The sequence below is a fragment of the Strix uralensis genome, chromosome 5, assembly GCF_047716275.1.
Source record: "Strix uralensis isolate ZFMK-TIS-50842 chromosome 5, bStrUra1, whole genome shotgun sequence".
Classification (NCBI taxonomy): Eukaryota; Metazoa; Chordata; class Aves; order Strigiformes; family Strigidae; genus Strix; species Strix uralensis.
The window spans coordinates 16,940,058-16,967,909 of record NC_133976.1 but is presented as its reverse complement, the minus strand read 5'-3'; the positions used below and the strand labels follow the sequence as shown (position 1 = coordinate 16,967,909).

Sequence of the window (27,852 nt, the reverse complement as noted above, 5' to 3'; positions counted from 1 at the left end):
CTCAGCCCTGGACAGAGGCAAAACTTCTCATAACTGAGTGGGAAAAAGTGAAAGACAATTAATGTTATCATGTAGAGATGGTGCTGGTACACAGATATTGACAAATGCAACACATTTAAATATGAAATCTATGAAAAATTGTTCTTCAGCTCTTCTCAACAAATGACAAAAATGGAAAACCTTCTATTATAGCATGCATGCGCTAGCACCTAGATACCGCTATGAATGCTATGCTGCAAATAGTTCTTATAAATGGAGAAATAATTAGCAACATCATTTATTTACCAGAATCATGACATTGTGCATTCCTTCCTTCTTTAGCTGTTGGAGGTACTCTGGCAGACCTGCATAATTCACTTTATCATAGGTAAAGTCCAGGCGACGTTCCATGTAGTCGATATCAAGATGTTGGACGTCCTAAACATTTTTAAAGTAAACATTACATGAGTACTTCCTCCAGCTCTGGAGTCCTCAGTACAAGAAAGACATGGACCTGTTGGACCAGGTCCAGAGGAGGGTCACAAAGATGATCAGGGGGCTGGAACCCCTCTCCTATGAGGACAGGCTGAGAGAGTTGGGGTTGTTCAACCTGGAGAAGAAAAGGCTCTGGGGAGACCTTATTGCAGCCATTAAATATTTAAAGGGGGCTCGTAAGAAAGATGGGGACAGACTTTTTAGTAGAATCTGTTGTGATAGGACAAAGGGTAATATTTTAAACTAAAAGAGGGTAGATTCAGACTAGATATAAAGAAGAAATCTTCTATGATGAGAGTGGTGAAACACTGGAACAGGTTGTCCAGAGAGGTGGTAGGTGCCCCATCCCTGGAAACATTCAAGGTCATACTGGATGGGGCTTTGAGCAGCCTGGTCTAGTTGAAGATGCCCCTGCTCATTGCTGGGGGGTTGAACTAGATGACCTTTAAAGGTCCCTTCCAACCCAAACCATTCTATGATCCTATGATTGAAGTATTTGATACAGAAAATCAGAATGCATGCAACTGCATTTCTAAAAGGTACCTAATGTATGAAATGAAAACTAAGAGACTGGCTATAATAATTGTAAATAATTGTCAGGCCAAATTCAGGTCCTATAAACTTAGATGGTAGCAGTGGACAAAATGGAAATGTAGAAGTCCTAATTTAACAACTGTTTGGCAGTGATATGCATCAGAAGTACCATGATTTATTCTTAAAATGTTAGCACTGCATGCTGCATAACAGTAAATCCACACCAGAATCGTCTGCTATGCAGCCAAGAGCAGCACTTAAACCTCATGTTCAAAGCCTGCTTTAAATGTTCTTTTAAGCATTATAAAGATAATACATGTAAACCCAGAACATAAGATTATGAACATCCTTTTATTCTACAGTTCTCTTTGTAGGATAATCACTTTTCCTCTATTATAATTTTATTCATCTCACTTTGGCTTGTAAAATTAACATACACAGTGAAGAATTCATACTTACATATGGGATATCGTAGTAGTGCATGCGATCAACAGTTTTCTTTAAAACATCAATGCTGCCATAACCCCATCGGGAGAGATGAAATCCCAGAGACCAGTAGGCAGGCATGTGTGGGCGCCCAATGGCCTACAGCAGGAATGAGGAAGACAGAAATGCAAAGGGTAAGATGAAGAGAAATTATTCTGAAACACCAGGAGAGGCTTCCTGCTCATTTAAGCCACAAAGGTCAGGGCACAGGTATCACACAACCATGAAATACCCTTTCCTTTCTCACTGTACAGTATGCTCCCCTTCAAAAAAACACTTCTCCTGGTGAACCCTTATCCTTAGCAGAGCTCTGAGTAACACCCACACTGAGCAGCGCTTGTAAGAACACCCCAGTGGAAGACATGGTGTATAAAACCCAGGCTAATATTAAATGCAGGTCTCACTGAGGTCTCAGCCTCCACACAGTAGCATTTGGCCTTCACTTACATGGTGCACACCAGCAGAACCCCGGTGTGGAGCCTCGCACTGGCTGACCCGTGCCAAGTCTACAAACCCTTTGGTCCACAACAGGCATATGTGATGCTACACAACAATGTCAGCTTTGCTAATTTCTCTTGCTGCATCCAGCTGTACTAACTCATCAAGAGTCTGATGTTTATTTGAGCTCTCTGAAGTTTTAATTATATTTACACACCACCCTGATGAAATTCGGTTGCTTATGACTGACTGCTCTTATTGCTTGCCCACAGCATTGTGTTGCCAGGCATTGACAAACCTCTTCAAGGTCAGAGTTACAGTTTGGTCCTGAAATTCTCAACTGAAACATAAGGTAATGAGTTAAATATGATTTTATAAATATTTGATTTTCACCGTCTCCACGCAATCCAGCTGTAAATTGCATGAGGAAACTTGATTGAGAGCACAGGGGAGTGAGGCATCCTGTTCTGCTTCCCCAGGTGAGAGCTGCTCTGGCAACCTGGGACAAGCAGCGAGCAACCATGATGTCCGTTCTAGAAATAAGCTGAAATCTGGCATTGCCTCATTAGTACATACTGGTTTTCTGGGGGGCAACTCTTGAAATACTTACTCCAGTTTTAAACAGATCCCATTAAATTAACCTTTGTTAACATCTTTGTAGGCAATACATGAAAATCTAGCAGCTATCTAGTAGCTAGTAAGCACCCATGACATTAATATGTTGCAGATATTGACTCCCTTTGGCTAACTAACTGTTCCTCCCTTATTTCCTTGTGAATCTCCATAGTTAGGTAATTATGCTAAGAAGTAAAAAAGAACAAAACTTGCATATTGGCAGCTACACCCCATCTACTTTGATTAAATAAAACAAGGCACTCCTGGCACTGTATCTATTGCATTGCTAAGCTCTCTAGAGATCAAGATTTATAAAGACACATCTTCCTATGGGATTTCCTCCAGTAAGAGTCTGACCTGGGAAAGCAATGCTGAACTTGAAATTGCTCTAAAATATGTTGTGAATGTTAGAGCTGGTGGGATGTGCAAACTGCACCAGACAGAAAAACAGATGCAGGAGAGAAGAGGGGAAAAGCAGAGGATATTTTAATGCACCCAAGCTGGGGGAACACACAGGGTAAATTTCTTTCAAACGAGAATGGCTTGTGGACAGACAGGCAAACTTTAAGCACTAAGCATTACAAATTTGGCCACACAGTGCTTTCACTTGTTGGAATGCTGCTATCTCACCTAAGAAAAGACAGGAGACCAGAACAACTGATGAGGTTAATGGTTTGAGTCTCTCCAGGAGAGATGCTCTGGCTGAGCAGCACAGCTGCCCCATATGCCTGCTACCCATCCTGTTCCACCAGACTTAACTCTCTTCACCCTCCTCAACACCTCCTTCACCTGCAACTTAGCTGGAGGCTAAGCCCTTCGGAGGAACCAAGAGCAGCTATCAGCAACATATTCCCGATGCAGCTGCACTTCGCCTTCCCTGCACACCACTGTGCCCTTGCTGGGAGAGGCCCTGGACAGACGAAGGTGGCCCCCTACCACGTAGGGGGAGGCCAGTGGGCAGACACACCATTGCCACCACAGTGCAGTCTCATCTGGTTACATGTGTTATTAGTTATTTCCAGCTTGTGTGGACACAACCTGATCCCCCAGACCATCTTTCAAGCTCTACTGAGGTTTCCTGTGGTATGCTGAATGGGGCACGAATGATCTAGTCACCCTGTGAGCCAACACCAAGGTGTCCAGCAGAGCACGGCAAGCCTCAGGGCAAGAAGTCTGCTTCTCTGTCACAACCACACTCACCATATTAGGGATAAATTCATCTGAGGAGGCAACAGAGCTTTTAGAGTAGACAAGGCTGCAAGATAAGCTCTGTGAACCCCACCACTTTGTGCTCCTAAAGCAGATGCATATTTTGCCCTTGCTTTCTCTACTGTAAACAGAGAGCAACCTCTACAAACAAGGTTAAAAAGACAGACCAAAACAAAAGAACTCCCTAATGAAATAAAATGTTTTGTGTACAGGCTTCTCCCCTTGGACAAGGGGAAGAGGGAAAATCAACTGATAAATATTAATCCTGCAGCTGAACAGCGAGCCCAGTGCCCCAGCAGGATGTTGGTGTGGCATCCGCAGCCTCTCCCTGAGCAGGATGGGGAATGGGAACCACTGACAGGGGTGACCAGCCTGGGCAGCCCTGCTCCAGGTCCTGCAATACCCCAGATTGTTCCTGGCTAGGGAGGACAGTCAGCCTGGGACGTCACCAATACAACATGGTTCAAGAGCTGAATGGGGATTTGCTTCTGCTCCCATGTCCTATCAAGAACGCAGCTGGACACCAGAGGAGCTGGAGGTGGAGCTGTGGCCACCAGCATGCCAGCCAAGGTCCTTCCCAAAGAGCACATCCACTGCACTGGGGTTTGCTGATGTTCTGCTGCTCACCCTTATCATGAGTGCTGTCTTGTCTGCGGACCTCAGAGCTGCCCCATGATGAGGCAATATTTCATGACAGCATCCCTTGAGGAGTGTGGGATTGCAGCTGAACCAACTGAAGAAAATCCACCTTGTAAGCAAGATATTAAGGTTTAAAGCAATTAGTTCCCCAGGTTCACCAGGCTGGCACATCTATGGTGAGCTTAATTGAAATCAGCAGAACATTTGAAGAGGAAGGATGAAAACAGGGCAGCTGGGAAAACAAATGTTCTTTTTTCTAATTATGCTGTGGACTCTCTCTAATGGATCCCCCTGAAGCTTCCTGATAAAGTAACTGACATATGGTACCTACTCACAGATGGATCAGCAGAGGCAGGGATGTAATTTTGCAAACCTTAAAACTCATGTTGGATTTGATATATATTTAGGATCTAGTTAATTCATATAGATTGCATTCTGAATACAAATGATCATAAAACACACTAGGCAGAGAAAGCCTGCTTGGCAAAATTGACTCCCATAGAATCAGAAAAGGTAAATGAGATATGGCAGGGGAACTGAGGGAGGAAAACATGAGAAATGCAGAAACAGCAAACATATGGGGTATCCGAACTGAGAAAAAAAAAAAAAATGGGAAGATACAGTAATGCAGAAGAAGAAAAAAAGATCCTATTTTCTGTTCCACAATTTATCCTGCACTTGGTTCTTAAATAACTCCTGGTGTTGTTTAATAAATTCACTGTTAGTTTTTCCAGGTTTACATAACGTGGCATTACGTAATTTTTTTTTTTTTTTCACTTTTTTCAAATGCACCTGAGAGCTGTTGAATCCAGGAGGTACCCTGGAAACGTTTTGCAGTAAGAACAAGTTCAGTGAAAACATGTATATCTAACAGCCAAAATCTGTGCCCAAGGAGCAGGTGATCTGTATTCACTTTCCCTGTATTGGGTCATTGGACAAATAACATTATTACTATGAGTATCAAGGATATCAACTAAGTTATAAAGGCTATATAGTAAATCAAGATTCTAGTCTATTAACACTATAACCAAAGACTTTGATGTGAGAGAGATGACTGAAGAGTTATGCCCAATATATCATAGTGGCCATAGAGAGATATACTCTTTCCCATGCTTACAACGAAGCTGACATCTCCAGCAATGCAGGTACAGGGTCTCAACATGAAAGACTGCTAATCTTGCACCCTAATTAGCCATATAAAATTACTCTTGAAACTTGGTATTTGCTTAAACTTCCTTTCTTTAAGGATGAGCTGTAGGAGGAAACTATAAAAATCCAAGTGGGCTAATGCTCTGGATTTAGACACAGAAATAGTGTGTTTGGATAGTCACACAAACAGCTAAATTACACAAGCACTCCTATGGCCTAGTTATCTGTATCCAGCTTATCCCCTATGGCTGAGGTAGGCAGGTGAGTGCTGTGGGCACCTAGTCAGGCAGGAGGTAACCTTCACTCAAAGTGTATAAACAGAATCTGAACTTTGTTTTAGGAGAGCAAGAAGAAAGGCCCTGCAACTACTGAATCATTAAGAAAATGCTCACAACCTCAGGAGTCTAAAAATGTTAAGGACTTTCAATGCCAAGGTCTTCAAACCTTGTTTTTTTCTGCACAACCACTTCTCAGCTGCTTAGTCTTTCTTGAGGGACCCATGAATTCAACTGTGAGACTCTCACTGAATGATGTGTGATAAACTGTAGGTACAAGTAGGTGCCCCATGTTGCCTCTCAAATAGGAGGCTGTACTAGAGACCTCCTGAGGTCCCTCCCACCCAGAACTATCCTACAGTTCTGTAAGGAGGAAGTAAAACAGCAATTTTCTCTCAAAACAGAATTAGGAGACAGGCAGTATGCTCCCTTAGAGCTTGTCATCAGATAATTTGTGATAAAATAACAAATTTATGGCTTTCACTCCATCCAACAGCTGTTAAATGTCCATTTGTTGAACTGTAAGTCTCCTGAGTGTCTTGTTATGGAGCTCATGTTACTGCTACACACTGTTACTGAAAAGCCACCAGTGGACTTGACAATGGTGGTCTGGTATGAGGTTTGGCTGTAGAGTCACAGCTAGGCTCAGCTCAATGCCTGAGCTCTTTAGTTTATTACAGCTTTTTCCCATTCTGCAAACCAAGGCATTTGCAATAAAAAGTGAGATTTCTGTTATATAACTGTTCCACACACCGGACCTCTTCTGTAGTAGGAGAAAAGTGTGATTACTGTCAAATATATATATATAGCTGTGTCAGGACCATATCTGATGTGCCAGGAGCAGCTATCCTCACAGCCGGGCTCAGGGACAGGAGGGAGCAGAAGAATCAGGATGGAGATTTCTCCTTTCCATTGCATAATGCCCAGCACATGCCCTGTTGATGCCATCACTGCTGTAGTGTTGTGGTGCCATTGGCAGGATGCGTCCTGCAGCTCACCTCTGCTCCGCACAAGACAAAGCAGTGGGACAGAAGCACCGGCATTCTGCCCTCTGCTCCCTTCCCACTCCCTTCATCACCCTTGGAGACCATTTAAAGCAGATTAGCTTGGGCCAGGCTGGCACCCAGGGCCACCACAGCTTTCACTGCCACCTATCCTCACTCCAAGGATGCACAGAGAGGTTGGTGGCCCTGGCAGGGCAGCCACAATCATTCCTAGTCACTACTCAGGGAGCCCCACTCTTGGCACAGCCTGGTTGCCACCAGCAGTGGCAAGAGCCCATGGGCCACCCCTGGGTGCTGGCAGCAACCTGGAGAGGTGCATGGGAAAACTTGTGTACTCCAGAGACCCAGTAAAGAGCTTCATTACAAAGATGTCCTCGCTCACTGGTTTGGAGGGAGCTGCGTAAAAGCACTGAGCGGAGCTAAGCTCCTAAATCTTTCACAGAAACAAGCACGGCGTAGGCAAAGGGGGCTGCTTAAGTCTTGAAGTGACACTGAGGGCAACAGCACAAAATGTTTGAGAAAGGTATGGAGCACTTTGCTCTGGACACAGCTCCCTTGCTCTCAATGGCCATGCACTGAGTGGCACCTGGCCACCCTGCCATACTGCTGGGACCATCCTGGAGAGGGTGCAATGGGTGGTCCCTGCAAAAAGCCCCATGCAGTGATTTTAGGCAGATGCTTGCACAGGCAGGAACTGTTGCCCCAAGGATCTTGTTGCAGCGGGGCAAACCTGGCCCCGCCAGGGTCCCCTATGGCTAGGAGCTCCCAAAATGCCACTTTCCAGAGAATACCCACACTAACAGCTGAGTGAGCTGAGGGATGTTGCTAAACAGTGCCTTGCAGACATTGGTCACACTGGTCCTTTCCACCCTCTCCTTCCCTGGGCATGACAGTGACTGCACGGGAGAGTCCTCGTGGTGTGACAGAAAATACAATTAAAAAATAAAGTCTTTCTTGTCTCCTTCACCTTCCCACATATATTGTACATAAAAGCCAAATCATTACTCTAGAGACTAATAATATGGTAATTATAACACTTGCGATCCAGGAATTTCAGGATGTTTACTGAAGAAGTTATTATTTCACTGCGAAATTGCTACCATGCATTCTTTAAAATTCCCTAGAGAGCTGAGCGCAAGCTTGAAGAATACAGAACAGGGGATTTTTTGTCCTGGCATGTGACATGTCTAGTTAGGAGACACCCACCAGCTCCCCTTTACCTTATTTTCTCTGCTCCAGCTCCATTTCCACAGAGGCAGGGGTGGAAAGTGAGCTGCCAGTACCCATCAGCTGGGGAGTGAGAACTCTCTCATTTTATTTTCAGCTGCTGGCCACCTGCTAAGCCACAGAAATGCTGCCTTCAAACACCAGTGAAAGACTGAAAAGAAATGGGGATGGCTCTAATCTCCACCGTGCTGCTGCAGTAACTCCCCTGAAATAGGTGCTTTCATCACAGGGATCACAGCTGCAGCTATCGGGGGAGTCACTTTACTTTTTCTTTCTTTCTTTGGTTTTTTTTTTTTTTTTTTTTTTTTTTTTTTTTATGTGATTGCCAATGTGTAGGTTCAAAACCCAGTTTCTGTTTGGCCTGTGGCACTGGTGTGGAATCTCACTGATGGGGAGGACGTGCAGAGGGAGCCGGAAACCTCTGAGAGGCAGAGTAATTGCTCCCTCTCTGGGATGTGGAGGGGCACCGGCAGCCTCCCACCTCTCTGGGAGGCACCTCCTGAGTCTCTGACTGGAAAACGAAAGTCTAGCAGAGCCCACCACCCTGGGGAGCCTCCAGCCTTCCCAAAACAGCAGCATGACCTTTCCATCACCAAATCAGAACCTAGCAATATTTTCTTCTGGGGTAAATCCTCTTTTTCCCTGGGCCAAAACACTACTTCTGTTCCCATTTCAGATATTTTAAAAGCAGGTAAGCACAGGATATGGAGGCTTTAAAAAGCCAGGAAAGAAAAAATGTTGGATGAAAATCAGAGCTCAGGCACCTTGGTGGGGCGGCAGAGGGGAAGGCAGAGCACAGGCACATCTCACTGCAAGCTCTGGCTGCACACCTCCAGGACACCCTACCGCAGGCTGCTCCAGTTACAGCTTAATCCTCAAGGTCTGCACACATATGAATCCCCCTTCTCACAGTGACATGTCCCTTCTCAGCTTTGCTCCACACTCTTTCGGCTTAGCACTGGTTTTTTTATGCACAGAGCTATGTTCTCAGGTGGCAATTTGCTGTGCAAGGGTCCAGTTAATGCATCACTCGGCATTTGGTGACCAGGAAAAATATGTTACCTGCCACTTTTTTCTTGGTGGCCCTCACTGGATAAGATTTGCATGCACAATCCTGAAGCAGCTATTCACATGTATACCCTCAGTTCTTTGGAAAACACTAGGCAACTGAAAAGCAAGTAGTTATGCTCTTACAGACAGCAGTAAATATGTTTTTTCACACCTATGTTCTCCAATGCAATTACATGGATTTTCATTAGTAAAAAACAGGCTGATGCTCCAAAATCAACAGCCAATTCCCCTGGTAAATAAAGGCTTGAAGCCTTTGAAGTTCATTCAACATCTCTGAAGTCCAGCAGACATAAAGTTCCCAAAGATTCTTATCTGTGCTCTGCTTAGTTTGTTTTCTCCATCCACAGTGGCAAAACACAGTTACAGTCATGTAGTGAAGACTGTAAAACTATCACAACCCAGAGAAGAGTAAGCTGGGACAAATTTCTTTCCAATCATTGCATCCCTTTAGTGCATTCCTGCTCTCAATATCGAAATGCTGCAGGGAAGGCTGGAGATGTGCATTGAACGTCCAGCCAGGCTGCTATACTCACTGTTCACTGATGCTTGAGTACACACCAGGTTGCCCATAGACCTAAAGCTGTGACTTTGTATGAACAGATCAGGACAAAGTTTTGGCTGCACTACCTGCTGATACTATCAGACACTGACAGCAGTTTGCTACAAGGTACTGTCCCGCATGCCGCATGCACTTTTCTACTAACCTCTGTGTATTGCTGAATTACGTTTTCAGGAGTTGGTCCAAGGAAGACATAGAAGTCAAGGATCCCTCCAATAGTGCGGAAAGTTAAAGATGGGTTTGGACTTAGAGAAACATCTGAAAGGAAAAAAACAGGTTCTCAGTACAAACCAGCTCTGCACTATGTGTGAGAATGGTTCAAAGCTGCATCAGCGGAGGTTCAGACCTGACATTAGGAAATATTTCTTTACCAAGAGGGTGGTCAAACACTGGAACAGGCTTCCTAGAGAGGTGGTCAATGTCCTCAGCCTGTCAGTGTTTAAGAGACGTTTGAATAATGCCCTTAATAAGATACATTAACTTTTGGTCAGCGCTGAAGTGGTCAGGCAGTTGGTCTAGTTGATCATCGTAGGTCCCTTCCAACTGAAATATTCTATATTCTATTCTATTCTATTCTATTCTATTCTATTCTATTCTATTCTATTCTATTCTATTCTATTCTATTCTTTCCCAGGTGTATGTACGCTGGGCTCTTCTGTGCAAAAATGCATCCCCAGGCAGAGGTGGCTACATGTTCAAGTCACTATCCGACACCTTATGGGTACAACTGGATAAACAAACAGGACCTGTATGTAGGCTAGCAGTGGCCCAGTGTTTCTGTTATCTCTGCTTTCAGATTGGCGTTGTGCAGCGATAAATCACAGAAACTCACGCAGAGTAGATAGCACAGATCCATTTGTCTCAGTTTCATTTATATAAAAAGGAAGCACAAGCTTGTGTTTAGGGTTCCTCTATGCTATTTTAATCTTCTTATTGGAAGTCATTGCCTGCCAGGGGAAACTGGTTTTATAGACTGAGTGAAGATTCCCCTTTTCTGAAATTATACCACTGGATTAATACACTAAGGTGACCATGGCAACGCACAAAACTATTCTCCACAGACAGAATAGAGGGCTAAACTAAATTGATTTGATTCAGTTACGCCAATCCCAAAGGAAATTTCTTCCACCTTCTCCTTTCCCTGCATGTGCCTCTATTTTCAAAAAAAACCCCAAAACCAAGCATATATTTTCACTGAAAATACCTTACCTTGTTAATCAGTCATTCTAATGAAATCTCTTTGAAAACTTTAGAGTAATTCCTGGAACCACAGTTATGGAACAGTCACTCATATTGAAAAAATCACATTGAAAAAACAATCAGTAAAACAGTTTCGTCTATTTACTGATTTACTGTCTTTCTATACGCAGTACCTATAGGGAATCCATATATCTTTTTACCTTGTGCATTGGAGTTCAGAAGGAGAACACCATGGGCATTGGAGTCAGCTTCTACACACATATAGAAAGGGTGAACTCCATAGAGGTTGGCGAATGGCTGAAACATAAACAGCACATTAGGTATGGCTTGACTTTGTTATTTTTCATAGTATTTGTCAGCTAGGTACATATGCAAAGACAAGGAAATAAATTCATTCATAGTTAGAGACTTGTTTTGAAAGTAAAATCGATAGAAAAAAGTTATTTTTTCTGCCTCATCAGGATGGTAGGTTTTAGTCTCTCAGTTAAACCTTCCATATTCTGCCAAACCTTCTAAAATGGCATGGGTAAGAACTACTTTGCTAGTTAAAATAGACTCATCACCCACTGACACCAGTTTAGCCAAACGTCTAATGAGTCCTGCTGAAGTTCAGCTTGTTTGGATGAACAGGGATTGATCCAAGCATGAAATTAAATGTTTTCCTGAACCAGGATCTTGGCACACAAAATACTTTTTTCTGAAAACTAACTGCACCATGAGAAATCTTCCAATGAAAGATTTTAAAGACCCCTCAAAATGACTCATAGTTTTGTCATTTAATTAAAACTTACAACATCTGCAAAACCTGTGACATTCCATGTTTGCCATTGATCACATTAACAGTGTTACCATACAGAGAGAGGTGCTCCCTCGGCAAAGCTGTACCGTGCCACCTCCTGTTGGAGATACAAGTTAGGCCAAAGTATTGCATGAAGTGAATTACCGTTGGTGCCTGATCCCTGCTGAACATGCCATAGGTAACAAAGTCCATGCTGTGTTTGAAGGACAGGTGTTCATGTTCACCAAACCCATACACCGAAGTGGATGGCACGGTAGTTGTGATCTGAAGATACTGGTTGGAGAAAAACAGATCAATCAGGGGACTGTCCCACCTGTGACAAATAGAGGGAGACATGATTAGTTTGCTTATCTTTGAAATGCATCATTTTAAGTTCACATCTGCTATTTATACTTCTTCTGTATTTTGGAGAGTAACAATATTTTAAGAACCCATTAAATTCTATGCATGTCTCTAACATGCTTAACCTAACACACATTTTTCTTGCAAATGGCACCAGATATCTCATCTACAATAAAATGCATCAGTATAATTTTGAAAAGAACAACTAAAATAACAGAAGACACTATCTATAATCCTATTACCAAAATAAGTGGTTGCTTGTGCTATTTCTATGACAACCAACGGGGCAGGCTAAAAATTGTTATTACTCAGTGGAGTTCAGAATCCTTAATGAGAACAACAGACATTTAGTTGTTAACAGTTTTACTTTTCAATGTTTTGTTGGATCAGGACCTGAATACTCTTGTTACACCCAACTTTATGCAGGTGCCTGAAGCAGAGGGATAGCTTCCTCCAGACTCTGCTTGAATGATATGCTTTTATTGTGATGACTCTCTCCTGTTTCTCTCACCAGCTTAATGCCTTTATTTCTATTGAATCATCTGTGGACACAAGCTCACATTTTAATTAGGTGTTACATTCTGTTTCCTATCTCTAGTGCTATAATGAGCTGCAAGCTAGATGGGGGAGAACATAGTCAAGCTGTGGAGAAGTGTTTCGTTAATGGTACTGTGTATGCCATGAGTACCACATTTAGAAAGCACCCTCTCGAGCCTTGTTTAACCATGAATTTGTTACAGCTAATTAAAATAAATGAGCCAAAGCCATAGAGCGTAGAAGTGGCATAACTCTCCTTTTAATGGTCTTTTGTCAATGATTTTGACAAAATTAAATGTTTGATCAAATTGACCGGTAAATCAGAGAAGTGGAAGACGGGCTGTGTGGGCAGGGAGCAGCACTACCACTGCGAGAGGAGCACTCCCTGGTGAGCCCTGGCTGCCACCCATGCCAGCAGCACCCCTGGTTGGGGGCAAGTCCCCACTGCTGGGAGGACTGAGAGGGCTCTGCCGCTCCCGGGCAGCTCTGCTCTCCCCACAAGGAAGCAAGGACAGCCATTCACAGGGATGCCCAGGGGCAGATCCAAAGCATCCTCCTGTCTCTCCATGCAAAAAGCAGGCACAATCTATCCCTGAAGTGTCCTAGACAAGTCCTAAGTCAAGCACACCTACTGAAGGTTCTGTGGTTTTTTTAAAATGTCTGTTTGGCCTTTCTCACAATCAGGAAAAGTAAAAATTTGTATTTAAGTCTTGATTTGGTTGTTTGCCAGCAGCAACCCTCCCTTCCTTCCATCATCTCCTCCACCTACGTGCAGTACTGAATAAGGTTATTTTCTTATAGGAAGGTTAATGCATGCAAAATATCCCTGAGAATCAGATCCAGCCCTTGGCAAACAGAGGCCTTTCTGCAAGAGGCTGCTGCTGCGTAGGAACAGGGGTGGGCTCTGGAGCTATATTCCTGTCCGAAGGAGCCCCGTCACGTAGCTCTTCTGTGTGCCAAGGCAGGCATGGGCACTGCTCTGAGCAGACCACGGCGTTATGCAGAAACAAAAGGATGCCGGAGGGGAAATGCTTTGGGAAAAGCTTAAATATCTGTCCTAACTCATTGAGCACTCTCCATGATGTCTGTTCAGAGGACATAAGGCTTTCTACGTTCATGGTACCCACATTACGGCACTGACATTTCCCATTGTGAGAGCAATTAGTGTTACCATGACATTAAAAGTGCTCCTTCCACTCAGCAAGTCCTCTCCCTGCCCAGAAGGGTCACTGGGGTGGTGCAAACCACAACCCCAGGAACAACCCCTCTGCCCCACCATGTCTTTAAATGGTGCAGAGAAACTGTTTTACACCTCATGCATTCCCTTGGGCCACTGTCATGCACTCTACTCCAGCATGGCATCGCCAAAGCAGTGCCCTGCTCTGCACCCCTCCATCACTCAGCTCCTCAGGGGCCACCACTCCCAACAGCGCAGCTCCCCATGCTGTGCTGCCAGCCATCGCTCTCCATCAGCCTCGCCTTTTGTTAGACCCCCTCTTGCCAGAACAGCCATATGCTAAATATAGCACTAACTATGACATAAAAAGACTGGTAATGACTCTCTCTTTTTTCTGGGCACTGTTATATCTTCTCCATCTGAAGGGAATCACAGACAGGTTTTCTCCTGGCACCTCACTCTGCCTCCCCTCCCAAGTGGCTGCCCTTGTGCTCCGCAACACACTGTGGTAAGCTGTTGTGTTACTTTATGTGTTTGCTTGTGTTGTGTTGGCAAAGAGCAATCATTTAAAAGAAACGATTATGTCTGTCATTCCTTAAACACTTGGAGACAACAAAAGAAAATGTTATATTTCTCCCACCTCCCCTCCAGCTGGTTTAGAGCAGATAGAAGGAACAAAACAGGAGGGAGCATAAAATGACACCGTGTGCGCAGGAATTTGCGTGGTTCTCTGACAGTCCTACAAACCATAACAGTGCTGTGACGGACAACAGAGGGGATCTAAAAAAACCTAAAAATACAGCTGAGCAGTTGTTCACTGTCAAAAACTCAGCCCCTACCAGCAGTTAGACATGGCAAAGCCTGAGAAGAAGAGAACTCTTTTCTTTGCACAAGAGGTAATAGCTGCACTCAAGTTCACTGCTGAAAGTCCTAACCCTTTAGTGCCTCTGTGGTGAGAACACTCCTGCCTGTGGAAATAGAAACAAGCCTCCCCACATGCCTGCCTGGCCCATTGTCTGCTAACAGATGCCTGCTGCACATCCACGAAGTCTGACTGATAAAAGGTAGTGTTTTCTTCCAAACACTGTGCACTCTGTTCAAGAGTAAACCTCTCTAATTTTTAACCTCATATCAGGAAAAAAGAATGATTCAGGATTGAAAAGGTCTGTGTGAAAATTAACATTTCTGGCCAGCAAGTGAACGTCTCACATTCAGCTGCCAATTCTCGGGTCACCAGGATGAACTATAACTGCAGAAGATCAGGGAAATTGTATTAAACGAAGGTGGCTAGACAGGTAGATACAACGTCCTGTTCATGTTGAAGGTGTAGTTTATGACTAACATTGTCACAACTTTTGAGGGGGGTGACTAAAAGGCAGTATAAAATGGTTTTCAGAAGTGCAATCATCAGCCTTTTGTAATATGAACTGGACGTGACAATTTACCTGGTTGAATGACTTCGCTCTGCTGAAGTTTACAGGAGACCAATAATGGCAGTGTGTGCAATTGCTCTGAGTACTGACTTGCCTGCTGTGAGCAAGCAGCTGGTGGCACTTGTAAAGGTGGTCTTATAAAAACCTCCAGAATTAGGAGACTTGGGACATTTAGATGATACATCATTAGGACATATATCATGCATTAACTGGACATTCAAAAATCATTTTATGTTGAGAGAGGGTCTTTTTTAATCCTTGTTACAATGAATCCAGGAGAAATGAGCTCATTTCTTTAAGATGTGAACACCTATCCCACTCAGTCTCTTGGGGAAGATGTCCTCTCTAACATCTGCTTTTCTTGGCCTCCAGACCCCTTGGAAACCACAGCCTTGTGAAAGGAAGAACAACATATACATTATCTGTGTGCACATTCAAGTGGAAACTTCACATGTCTATCAGAAAAGTGGGTCTAAGCCTCCTGGCAGAGCTTGGGCATACCTTTTCAGAGGGCACAAGCTACTGCTATATGTGCAGGCTGCCTACAAGCAGTAAAGCAGTAAAGCACCTTAGGGACCGAGGACTGTAAGTCCTATTTTCAGATGAACCTCAAATATACTTGGCCCTCAACTCACCCCACATGAGCTGCTGGGGAGCATCGTCTTAGGAGTTCAGGTCTCTGTGATTTTCCATTGCTCTCAGAATGCTGAAAAATGTTTCCACTCTGTGCTGGTTTTGCCCAGAGTAGAGTTAATTTTCTTCATAGTAGCTAGTATGGGGCTATGGTTTGGATTTGTGCTGAAAACAGTGTTGATAACACAGGGATGTTTTAATTACTGCTGAGCAGTGTTTGAGTCAAGGCCTTTCCTGCTTCTCACACAACCCCACCAGCAAGTGTGCTGGGGGTGCATAAGAAGTTGGGAGGGGACACAGCTGGGACAACTGACCCCAACTGACTAAAAGGATGTTCCATACCATATGACATCATGCTCAGCAATAAAATTAGGAGGAAGGTTAGCCAGGGGGGCGTGGCTTAGGGACTGGCTGGGCATCAGTCAGTTGGTGGTGAGCAATTGTTTTTATTTGCATCACTTCTCTTTCTTGGGCTTTATTTCTCTCTGTTATTTTCCTTTTCATTACAATATTATTATTATATTTTATCTCAGTTATTAAATTGTTCTTATCTCAACCCATGAGTTTTCTCGCTTTTACTCTTCCAATTCTCTTCCCCCCATCCTGCTGGGGTGAAAGAGTGAGAGAGAAGCTCTGTGGTGCTTAGTTGCTGGCTGGGGTTAACCTACAACACACTGTCTCACAACAGCTGTATTCCTTAGCTGTAAGTCTTAGGCACCACTGGACTGCAGAAGGCACACCAAGAATGAATTTCTATATGCTTATCTTACTTTTAAGGTGATTTATCAAATAGATTGAGAAAGTCAGCACAAGTAACCAACAGATTTTCCACAAACATGACATTTTAAAAGAAAGAATTGCAGGGTATATTTACAATTATTGACACAGTTCTACTCTACTTCTACTGTATTCATCGTCATGGTATCAGCGCATCTCCTGTAAGTGGCTGAATATTCAATGCTTCATTTTTGTTCTGAAAAACAGTTACATAAGTGATATACCTACAATACTTCTCGCCTACATAACATAAATCTTAATGATTAGAAGACTAAAATAATGGCTTTTACAAACTAGGAGCAAACCCAAGCTACCCATGATGCACACAATTTGCTCCTGTTGTTTTCAGCAAAATTGCAGTTTAAGACAATAGCATTATAAATCATTCTAATAGCCTTGCCTATGTAAAAACATCTTCATGGTAAGTGGCGTCTGTGCTTACTACCACAATCAATAAAAAAGGCAGCTGAACTCTGCAGTAGCCTTTTTGGAAATTAGGGAAAATCTTGATTAGATTTTGGTTATTTGTGCTGTATCTTCTCAAGTGTGATAGCAAACAAGGTATTCCAAACTCTTAATAGAGAGAAAGCAGCACTTATCTGTCTTGGGAAAAATGTTCTGCCTTTCATTATTCATATGACATCATGAAGGAAAAGTCAGTTGAAGAACGGATGATAAGTGGAGAATCAAATCAATAGTCCATCCCTCTGCAGCCTGTCTCCACAATGGTGCAGCCCAGATATCACAGAGGAAGCCATAGGATGTCACTCAGAGCCAGTATTGCAATAATCTTCTTATGGAGGAAGTTTCTGGCTGTTTTCATAGAATTAGCTTATGTTGTGAAACATGGAGACAAAAATAGTTGTGTGGGCGTTTTTTCTACAGATGATTTTTTTGTTATGCATGAATGTTTATCCTGCTAAGCCTCCCGTGTCAGTACTGGCCTGGGGCAACGAGTCCCACAGAGTAATCACACGCTGCAAAATGAGGATGTCTTTGTTATTTATTGCTGCCTTAAAGCAAACAGTTCCCGGCCTTTTACACTCTGCTCTTGAGAAAGTCTATGCTTTCTTGAAGCCTTCATGCTCATACTTGATACCACCTCCTCCAGTCATTGCTGCTGTTAGTGGCAGGAGGAGAAAGGAGAATAGCACTCAACCTGAGAGCCCATGCCACTAAATAACGCAGAGGCTCTGTTTTGCTCCCTCACCAGCCTTATTACAACCCAATATTTTCTCTTCTGTTTTTATTACTGTAGGACCCTGGCCAATGACGGGCCAGTTTCCCAGTAGAGCTGCAAGATCAGCTAGGATAGAGTGAGAAAGGCTTTATTAAACTAAAGCCAGTTACAAATTTCCTGACAAAACTTTTGCCACTGATCACACTGATTTGTCAAAACAGGTATTTTCCAAGCACCATGGGAGCAGGGAGAGGTGTCCCTCTCTGCCCCATGAGACCAGTAGTTTGGGAGCTTGACCTTCAGGGTGGGAGACCCAGGCCCCTGTCCCTGTTCCTCATGGTTCAGATCTAAGACTTGCAGCTTAAATCAGCTGCAGGTTTCTGTTTTTCCCCAGCAAAACAGAAAACACCTGACATCTGTATGGGAGCACGGGCTCTGCCTGTCCTTGGGTCTCATCTGACCTCCTTGGCACCCCACCAGTGAACACATGGAGGTGGCACCTCTTCACCCTCCATGACTCTGGAGAGCTGCTGGCATGGGGAATTACCTTCCCTGGCCACCAATGAAACAGCAGGAGCATGGGAGAGGGTGAAGAAGAGGAGCAGGAGCAGGCAGGACTGGATGGGACAGAGAAAAGGACAGCAGTGGAGGAGAAGGAGAAAGGTAAGAGGGAGTAAACCAAGAGGCTTTACTGTCAGAAGAAAAGGAGGCAGCCCAAGAGCTCCTGGTCCTGCAACTCCCCAGCAGCGCCTGGATCATTTCCCTGCATGACCCCATCTAATTTTCGCCCCATGCAGGCAAAGCAGCGGCTGTCGCCTGATTACCTTGGAGCAAGATGAAAATGTAGCGAGACTCGGCCTTTTATTCTTGCTCCTGGCTCTGCATGAGGTTTGCAATCAGCTGTTAATGTCTCTCTCCTCACACAATTCATTCCTCTCCCCCATTACATGGAGCCCTGAGTTTGTCCTCTCCTCCTTGAGACGGCACTTGGGTAGTTCATCTACAGCAAAAGCTCCTCACATGCAGCAAGCAGGAGAAACGTGTGTGAAGCACATTCAGGAATACCTCAAAGTCTCCACTGCCTCTCCCCTGCAACGGTTCCAATGTAGTATTAAATCATTCCTCACAAGGAGGAGGCTTTGTGTGCATGAGTGGCAGAGCTGGGATGGGGTTTTATATCAAGCAGACAGACAGGGAGCCTGCTGTCAGCTATCCCATCACTGCAGAGTCTGTGGCACAAAGACGCTGATGGCACGATAGACTGCACCATGGAAAGGAGGGGAGAGAAATACAAGCATGAACTTTGAAAGAACAACCCAAACCCATACCGCATTTCTGCTTGGGACAGGCTGCTCCCTCCCCACGTGGACTGTCAGCTGTGCCAGAGCACTCTGGGGATCATGAGGGATTTTAGGCTTTTATGGGGGGGTGGGTCATCCAGCAGTGCAAAGCTGCTGGTGAGGGATAAGGAGCATCACATAAAACAGATTTCTGAGGATTTGGGATTGCTTTACAATGGGAAGGCCTTCCTCAGAGACATTATAAAGGTCCATCAGAGCACCCGAACCTCTTTTGGTGTAGAGAAAAGTTATCATCCACCCACACCTGGGGAGAGAAACTGCAGCACCTGTTGAAGAGGCTTTATTTGCCCAGATCAACTGTTCTGAGCAATATTTGTGTGCCTATGAAGATTAATGATTGATTCAGCTGTTCATTGAAACAGCAACGCTGTGGCCATTCACATCTTAAAATAGGAGACTGAACTCCTTCCAGGTGTTATATGCTTGCCTGTTTCTCAGGGACACTTGCCTACACAGCCTGCTGTAACCTGGCACAGCCACAGAGGCCACTGGCTGTGAAGCTGGGTGCCTGGCCCTGGGCATGCTGGGTGCCCTGGAGCATCAGACTCCACTTCTGGAGGGAGCCCAAAGGAAAAGATTTGGGGTTTAGCGCCTTCTCTGCAGACTGCACCTGACACAGGGATGGGGGACAAGCCAATGATGAAGATGCTCTGCAGTGGTTCCTGCTGAGCCCTGGCTACAGCTATGGAGCACACTCAAACCCAGCTCCCACTTGTCCAAACCTGCCTTTGGGCAGGTTGAACTAACATGAAAATCTACTTAACATACCAGATGCCACTGGTGTTCTCCCAGACCCAGGCAGCCGGTGCAGTCACTGGTGACAGTGCTCCTGCAATGCTGCTTGCTGAGGGTTCATCCTTCCCAGTGAAGAAAATGCAGCCAATATATATAACCTGCTTTCCTGTTCTGAAAGAAGATTTCCATCTGCACAGCTCTTCTGGTGGCTAAGGAGGTTGCAAATCCCTCTAAGTCAGGCCATGGAGGTATCCCTGAGTATCTGCATTCACTCACTCTGACAGGACAGACAGGCAAGCAAATGAAAGGGAAGCATTATTGTTCCTCACACAGGGAATTTAACTCCAAATACAATTCAGCTGTGAGAGGAATGGCTCCCTGCCAGGATGTGATCCTTCAGTCTGTAACTACTGACTGTGCCATTTCACACGAAACAAAAATTCCCAGGAACATATAATTTCCCTTTCTATATGCAAAATCCTGTGCCATTGTTTGCAGGATAAAAACCCATTAACTGCACATTATATTCACCCGCAATTTCCTCTTTTTCAAGTCAGTTGGGTTTCAGGACAACTCCTTTACCTGCCTGGAGGCAGCGTATGCCGCGATGCTCGATGCTCGATAACAGAGCATCGCTGCTGAGTGCTGTGCCCATGTTACTAACCAAGACTGCCCTCTGCCTTCCCTGGGCTCTGCAGCACATGGCTGTTGCACCCCATGCCTGTGCTGCTGCTGAGTGCAGATTTTGGGGGACGAGGGTTGCCCCACTGCCAGGGGATGGAGGAGGTTTCCCCAGGCCCATGGCAGGCCAGCGAATGTGCCTTCCTGGAAACCTGCTCAACAGGGACCAACTTGTGCTCCTCTGCCTCTTGCTGGAGCTGAACCTTTGACAGCTCAGCAGATCAAACCCTGCATGTGCTTCATGGCAGGCCCCTTCCCTTAACTGGGACATCCCAAGTCTGAGGATGGCCTGACTAACGAAGGCTAAACCCTTGGGGTTTGGGTGAATATGTTGAGGGCTGCATGGGAACAGGCCATGAGCTAGCTGCTCGCCATGTCTTGTTATGCATTCACCTCTTACATCACCATTGCAGTTAATAAGCCTTTACGAAAATCTCTTATTACAAAGAAGAAAACTGGGACTTTAATATAAGCCCACTGTTTTCACAAAGCTGTTAAGTCTCATGAGTAATGCATAATACATTCATTTACAATAGCCTGCAAGAAGAAAACTTTACAGAATTGACTGTAACATGTATAAAGAGATGCCATGAGATTGTAATTTAAAAGGATGGCCAGCTAATTAAGAACCCAGTGCATGATTCTGCAGACTCAAACCATTCTAGAGACTGTATTGTCTTACTTGCATCACATATGTTAAGTCATCCTTACATTGCTTGCAAAGATAATGCTTATATTTTGAGTCTGTAACAAAGATTTTCTTGGGAGGGGGGAAATCTGAGCTGATTTTTTAATTTCTTCATTTAGGGCTAGATTTTCTAATGCATAAAATGAACCACTTGGATCCCAATGACCTTCTGGCAATGTGCTTGCACTAGTGGTGGGGCATAAGATGGGCAGAGCTGGTGCTGAGGACCCAGTAGGGGCTTGCTCTGAAGCAGCCCATTAGCAGCCAGGTGGCATTGCATGTGCTCCCAGAGTACACCTCCCAGTAAGGCCATGTGGAAGGGACTTAATCCATGCTCTTCAGGACCACTACAAAGTCAGCCAACACACAAGAGGTGGGTATAATCAGGAGATTCACGTCAAAAGGTGCTGCTGATCAGAATTAAAATGCTAATATAGACGCAACCACAGCCTGATGAGAACGGTACCCATATTTCTATGTTCAGTGCATCTCTTTCGCCCACCTGAGTCAAGCAGTGACAGCCCAGAGCAGTCTAACAGTGTCATTTGTCACTGCAGACAGCCAGAGACTGCTGCTAACAACATGCTGTAGCATCCCTGAATGAAACTGGCAGGAGCACACCTTGATTGGGACTCTCTTGCCAAGTAGCATTACACACTAGAGATGTGTTGGTGGAAGCCAAGAAAATGGGAAATTATGACACCTGGTGACATTTGCTAGTGAGGGGAGCTTTTGCTGAAGTTAAACTTACGGTACCAGCTTGAGAATACAACTTGTATTTTTGCAGAGTGACAAACTAGACCCACAAATGCCATTCACTGAAATCAGTGGAGGTTAGAGGTTTACTGCTTCTGTGGCTTTGAGATTTAGTTTCCTAGACCTACCCCTTGGAGAGTGTCAGGAGATTTGGTGCTCAATTTGTAGCATATTAAAACAACCCAAATTTCAGAAACCCTAGTTTGGTGCTTTCAGAAGTTGAGTATACCAGTGTCCCAAGCTGAGAAATTGTAGCCTCAAAGGTTATTTGACTTGCTGAATAACCTTTCATACATGCACGTAGATAATTGTGTGTTATACAGGCACACACTTCTATTAATAATGAGTGTTTTCCAGGGAGAAGGCATAAATCTGTGTTTATGCCACATCCACTTGGTGCTTGAGCATGTGTCACACAGACCCAAGCAATAGGTTGTGAGGAAACAATGCTTGCCCTGTCACACTTAATGTCTGTGAAAAGTGATGTGAATGACATCTGGTACTCACAGCACAGTGCCGGTGCTTTTCCTCTTGATCCTGAAGTGTGAGGAGTCATCCACAAACTCCACGTCATAGCTGGCTTCATCGGCAGTAACCCCAGGGGAGTCAATTTTGAGTGGGACTTCAAACCGCTGTCTGTTGGGGTCGTAGAGCTACGGCAAGACGAGGAGGCAGGTTAGCTCATTCATTAGTGTGCACTGCTTTGGTTAAATGATTCCCCTCCAAACACTCACCCTGAACCGGAGTCTGTCCTTTGTCTGGAACTCCACTTCCAAGATGACTGGGGAGATGTCATTTCCGAAGAGGGACAAGGCCTGGCGCTTGTTCAGTGTTACCCTGTGACAGAAACACATGCTGGTGCCCACCGCAACCACTCTCTGCCTGCGATCACCCTAGTGCAGGCCGGGAGGAACAACTCAGCTATTCTGTGTCAGCTCTTTAAAAATAAATCATTGACCTATTGAGAGAAATAATCTCCAAGGTTAGCTTAGGCTCTCTTGCCATTAATGGATAAAACAGGTGCTACTGAAGCAAGGAGACCTCATGGTATCCTGGGACACAGCTCCCAGGGTGTGAGGGACCACCCTGTGCCAGTGGGATGTGAGTGCAGGACCCCAGCTCTGCATGGCTTATACAAGAGGGAAATAGGTCCATTACCCTTCTCATCACAAGCTGAGGATGTGGTAGCAAAGCAGCTTGGGGAAGGTCTCCGGTGAGCTGCCCCTGGGGCGGCAGCAGTGGTCACCATGCAGTGCCATCCCCAAAGGAGCTGTGTACGCTTACCTCCAGCCTTGGGCTGTCTTCTCGGTGCTCCCGCCCAGGGAGTAGCCGTAGGGACTGTCCTCGGGGAAGAAGCACCAGGGAGCATTGGGCACGTCGGTGGCACACCAGGTGCAGCCCCGCGCTTCACAAGCCTCCTGGGAAGCGCCCGGCTGGGGGTGGCAGTCGATGCGCTTCTGCACTGCCACAGCCCCGGCACACTGCCCGTCCTGGCCTGAGCCGAGGCACCCACCTAGGGCTGGACACGGGGAAAAAGCAGCCAGAGCATCAGAGAACCATGTTAAAAAAAAAAACCAAACCCCCAATGCTAACTTCTTTAGTTATTCTTTTTTTTGTTGTATTTTTCCCCCATTTTGGGGCTAATACGCCCAATACTTTTGACTAAGAGGACGGCAGAGCAGCATGCTTACTCGTGACCGAGACAAGAGCAACCAACTTCTTTTACAGGCCAAGGCAGTGGGTCTGTCTTGTTCAGTGCTCAGAGCTGCTGGTGCTCAGCTGAAGCACGGCTGGCTTGAAATACTCATGGAAAGTTAAATAGCAGGCTAATGACACTGCTGGTGAGGCGTGAGAGCAGCACTTCAGGCTAGCTGAACAGGAGGTGTACTTCAATAAGGACTGAAACTGCTGTTGATATTAAAATGCCACATTTTCTGTATACTTATTCTCTCTTATACACAGAGGTTATCTATATAGATAGATACAAATATGAAAAATCAGCATGCAACTGTGATATATGTAAATATAAAAATACTGATTACATATATGTTTGTGTTGGGTTTCATTTCTATATTTATGACCCTACATATACGTAGTACTAGTAGTTTGTGTTAATACAGGTATGTTTATGAGTAAAGGGAAGATGTCAGCAGTAAAAGAAAAGGCACAGCTTAGTCATTCGCAGAATCATCCTGACAAAAACCTCTTAGTAAGCTGCTAAATCTTTTCCTTTTTGCAGCTGCAGGTCAAGCCCTGTGGTTCCCCCGTGTGGAGCGAGCCTCCTGAGAGCAGGGGGACTGCGAGACCCTTTTCCTGCTGTGCTGACAGAACGCTCTGTTACCAAATATTCTTAAAGAGAGCAGGCGTATTGCAGGCAGCATAGTTATTTTGAAGTTAACTTATGTCATTTTAGTCATTACAGCAATATTCAAAGATTAAATCTACTTGAACAATAATTGCTCTTTTCCATAAAATGACTAATACCTCTGCTTTCATTTTTTTTTTAATGTGGACTGTTGTGTGCTTGAAAGCTTAAAACATAATTGCTGATGCAGTCTGGTCTTCTCCATTTAAAGAACTTTACAAGCAGATGCGCACAAGCAATAATTATATATACTGGGAAAATCTACAGAATAAAACTGTAGAATCACTAGAAAATGTCATCATGCTGCAATGCCAAAGTTGATTTCCAAGTAGGAGATGGGAATGCTGAAAAGCAGGAGCTGAGTGCCATCTACATTTGTCTTTTGAGAAAACTCTCATCCCCCATTTGATGGAGGAGCACCTGATGCTCTCAGGGCACACAGCAGAGCTCACTCCTGGCTGCCACAATGCCTTGTATCACCTTCTAGAGGCAGGAATTAATGGGTGAAATCCTGTTAACCTTCACCAGCTGCTGGACAGACAGGCTTGGCTTTCACCTTTGTTTTCTGGAGTGGACAGTCATTTCCCACAGGGTGGCTCCTTTCTGTCCTGCATTCACCTCCCTGTGATCTGTCCCTTAAGAAAGCCCTAAATTAGGATTCTTTTTTTTCATCCAAAGTATAATAGGAATATGACCATCCCTCTGCAATCCCTAAATTATTTCTACTTAGAGCAGAAATCAAGGAGGCTTCATCAATGGTCTAATGAAACACTGAAGATTCTGGGCTGGGTGGGTAAAGCCTTGCCTTTTTGTACCATGTCCCTGCTGCAGATGTGGGAAAGACAGACAGATTGTAAGTCTCATGGAAATAACTGCCCTGCCTTTGTACTACTACACAGGGAATACTCCTGCTTACTGAGGGAGGTGGAAAGATTTCAAAGGCTTGCAAAGATAATGCTTATATTTTGAGTCTGTAACAAAGATTTTCTTGGGAGGGGGGAAATCTGAGCTGATTTTTTAATTTCTTCATTTAGGGCTAGATTTTCTAATGCATAAAATGAACCACTTGGATCCCAATGACCTTCTGGCAATGTGCTTGCACTAGTGGTGGGGCAGGGTCCTTAAACCTGTGGAACCGCAGAGGCTTAAAAAAATGCTGTGCCAAGCACCACCTCTGCAGTCAACAGATGGCTTCTGTGTCCAGCAGCTTTGCACTGCTGTGCCTTGCACGTTACAATTAACACCTTGGCAGACAAAGCACAAAATAGAGTAAAACCATCACATTTCATTTAGTTTTGGGGCTTTTTCTAATGGGAGTCAAATGCAGCATCAGCATTTTCATTGCTGAAATCAAAGAATATGACTGAACATTTTACATAGCATAGGTTCATGGGATAATTTATCAACACATTTGTATAATAAAATACTTTCAAAATACTTCCTAAGAAGGATATTGTGAATGAAAAAGCTAGTTCAAGGAGAAAAAAAATACACCCCAGCAGGACCCAATAACTTTTTTAATTCCCCCCACACCCCCATCAATGTGAAGCTTGAATTTTCCAGGAAATTTTGAAAACAAGCACTTGCAGGTATGAGCAGCTGAACAAGGCTGCAACCTCATTCATGCCTTGTTCCTGGATTTACTTCTGTTATAGTACATATGAGGTAATGGCAAGTGGGAAGATGCAGTTTTCCTTCCCTACTTTTAAAAAACATTTTAATTTTAAAATCTCTGCATCATTTTCACTGTATTTATGGCCCATGTCTGTAAACATACATAGACCATTAAATGCGAATGAGCAGTTGAACAGAGCAACAGCTATGGCTACTTGCTGCTCTTCCACAATAATTTCCATGGGAACAGAAGCTAAAGCAAGGTAGCGTGAAAGATATACGTGAAAAAATATCCACATTGATTTTTAAAAACCTTGACTTCGATTTTGTGAAATTAGATTAGAATTATTTGAAGAATTATTATTAGAATTATTAGAATTATTATGCTGCAATAAGGCATAAGCAAGGAATTAAAGTGTTAACACACACCTTCTAATTTAATAGTATTAGTCTTTACATTTTGGGTTCATTCATACATTTCAAAAGCATTTACTGCAGAGGTTCTCTCTTCCTTTATCTAGCAACATTATGTTTTCTCCCTTATTAGACTCTGGACTGAATTAACCTCTGGTACGCTGGGGTAAAAACCACAGAAAACAAAGGAGCAAAGCACAGGGTAACTTTCAGTGCCTGAAAGGTCCCATTGACTCCGGTGTGTCTGTGCTGGTGCTCGACAGCTGAATGCACTGTTGGGCATCCACAGAGATACATTTCTAACCAATCCAGCCCTTTTGTCTTCCCACAGAGCCACCTCAGATGGAGTTAAAGCCATGCCTGTTCCCTCCTTTTCCATGTAAAATGATCACCTCCCCTAATGGCTCTTCTGTTGTTACCACATTTATATTTTGCTTTTGAAGCCTATGACAAAACACAAGTGCCACACATTTACCTGCTAGCACAACAGCCCAGAAACACAGGCTCCTGATCCTCTCCATGGTCAAAGGACAATTTCTGCAGGCAGCATGGAGCCTTTTATACAAGGCGGGGGCACGATAAACACTTGTTCCGATACGTAATAAGAAACATTGCAAATATTTTCTCAGCATTAGTATCTTATATGAGATTAATTATAACACGTGACCTTGCCTGTATTTAAGAAAAAACATAAGCAGATAAGATGGGATGTAGACAGTAATTTGTCCACAAACTTTGCTCAACTTCTGAATTCCAACTTTGAGAGAACATGATTTTCCAATGACTTCTTAGAAAATTAATTTTTCAGAGACAACCTTCATTTTTGTTAAACAAACATCTTCAGACAATCTGAGTTCAGTGCTTACTTTTTTCTGATTTCATATTATCTTTTGTCACATACGTAGTTTTATAGTAAAAGTGAAAATTTTGGAGTGAAACAAACAGTGGAGGAATTCTCCATTAAAACAAGACACTGATACTGTGACCTTTACAAAATGACAATTTTCTTCCAATTACCTGATGGCAAGAACTTTCAGAGTACAGCTGTGTTCTATGGCAAGATCCGGTTTAGGTGGGATGTGTCCTGGAGGGAAAAAAAATCTTTCTATGCACACATTATCTAAGTTATACAGGTGCCTATCAGGAGATAGCTTCGTAAAACAAAATGTCTGTGCTCTCAAGCATCACCAGAGAGAAGCATCTGCAATTCAGAGTGCTGCCACAACAGCCTCACCATATGGTCTGTTAGAGCAGAGCAGCCTGACAGCAGGTAGTCATTTCCTAGGTTTGTAAGGGCTTTTGTCCTGTGGTTGCAAAACATAATATTCATACGAATCTTACACAAGCACACACACTGAAAAAACACAGCTACCCAGGGTTCCCAGATGACAGCCGTGAGTGTTCAGCTCCAAAACCAGGGGTCACCAAGCTGTTGACATCATTTGTGCAGCTTGGGCTGGTGGGTGGCCTTTACCCACTG

The 27,852-nt window shown here is 44.2% G+C and overlaps 1 protein-coding gene across 1 annotated transcript; it reads right to left on the bottom strand.

The window, feature by feature from the left end:
• Window positions 1-273: 273 nt before the first annotated feature.
• LOC141944129 (sucrase-isomaltase, intestinal-like) lies at window positions 274-26,893 on the bottom strand. The gene is made up of 9 exons (XM_074870237.1): window positions 26,848-26,893; window positions 23,264-23,498; window positions 22,714-22,816; window positions 22,487-22,632; window positions 11,824-11,992; window positions 11,081-11,177; window positions 9,826-9,938; window positions 1,468-1,593; window positions 274-417 (listed from the first exon to the last, which is right to left on the bottom strand). Exons 1-9 carry the CDS (start codon window positions 26,891-26,893, stop codon window positions 274-276), a joined length of 1,179 nt encoding a protein of 392 aa, XP_074726338.1.
• Between the last annotated feature and the right edge of the window lie 959 nt (window positions 26,894-27,852).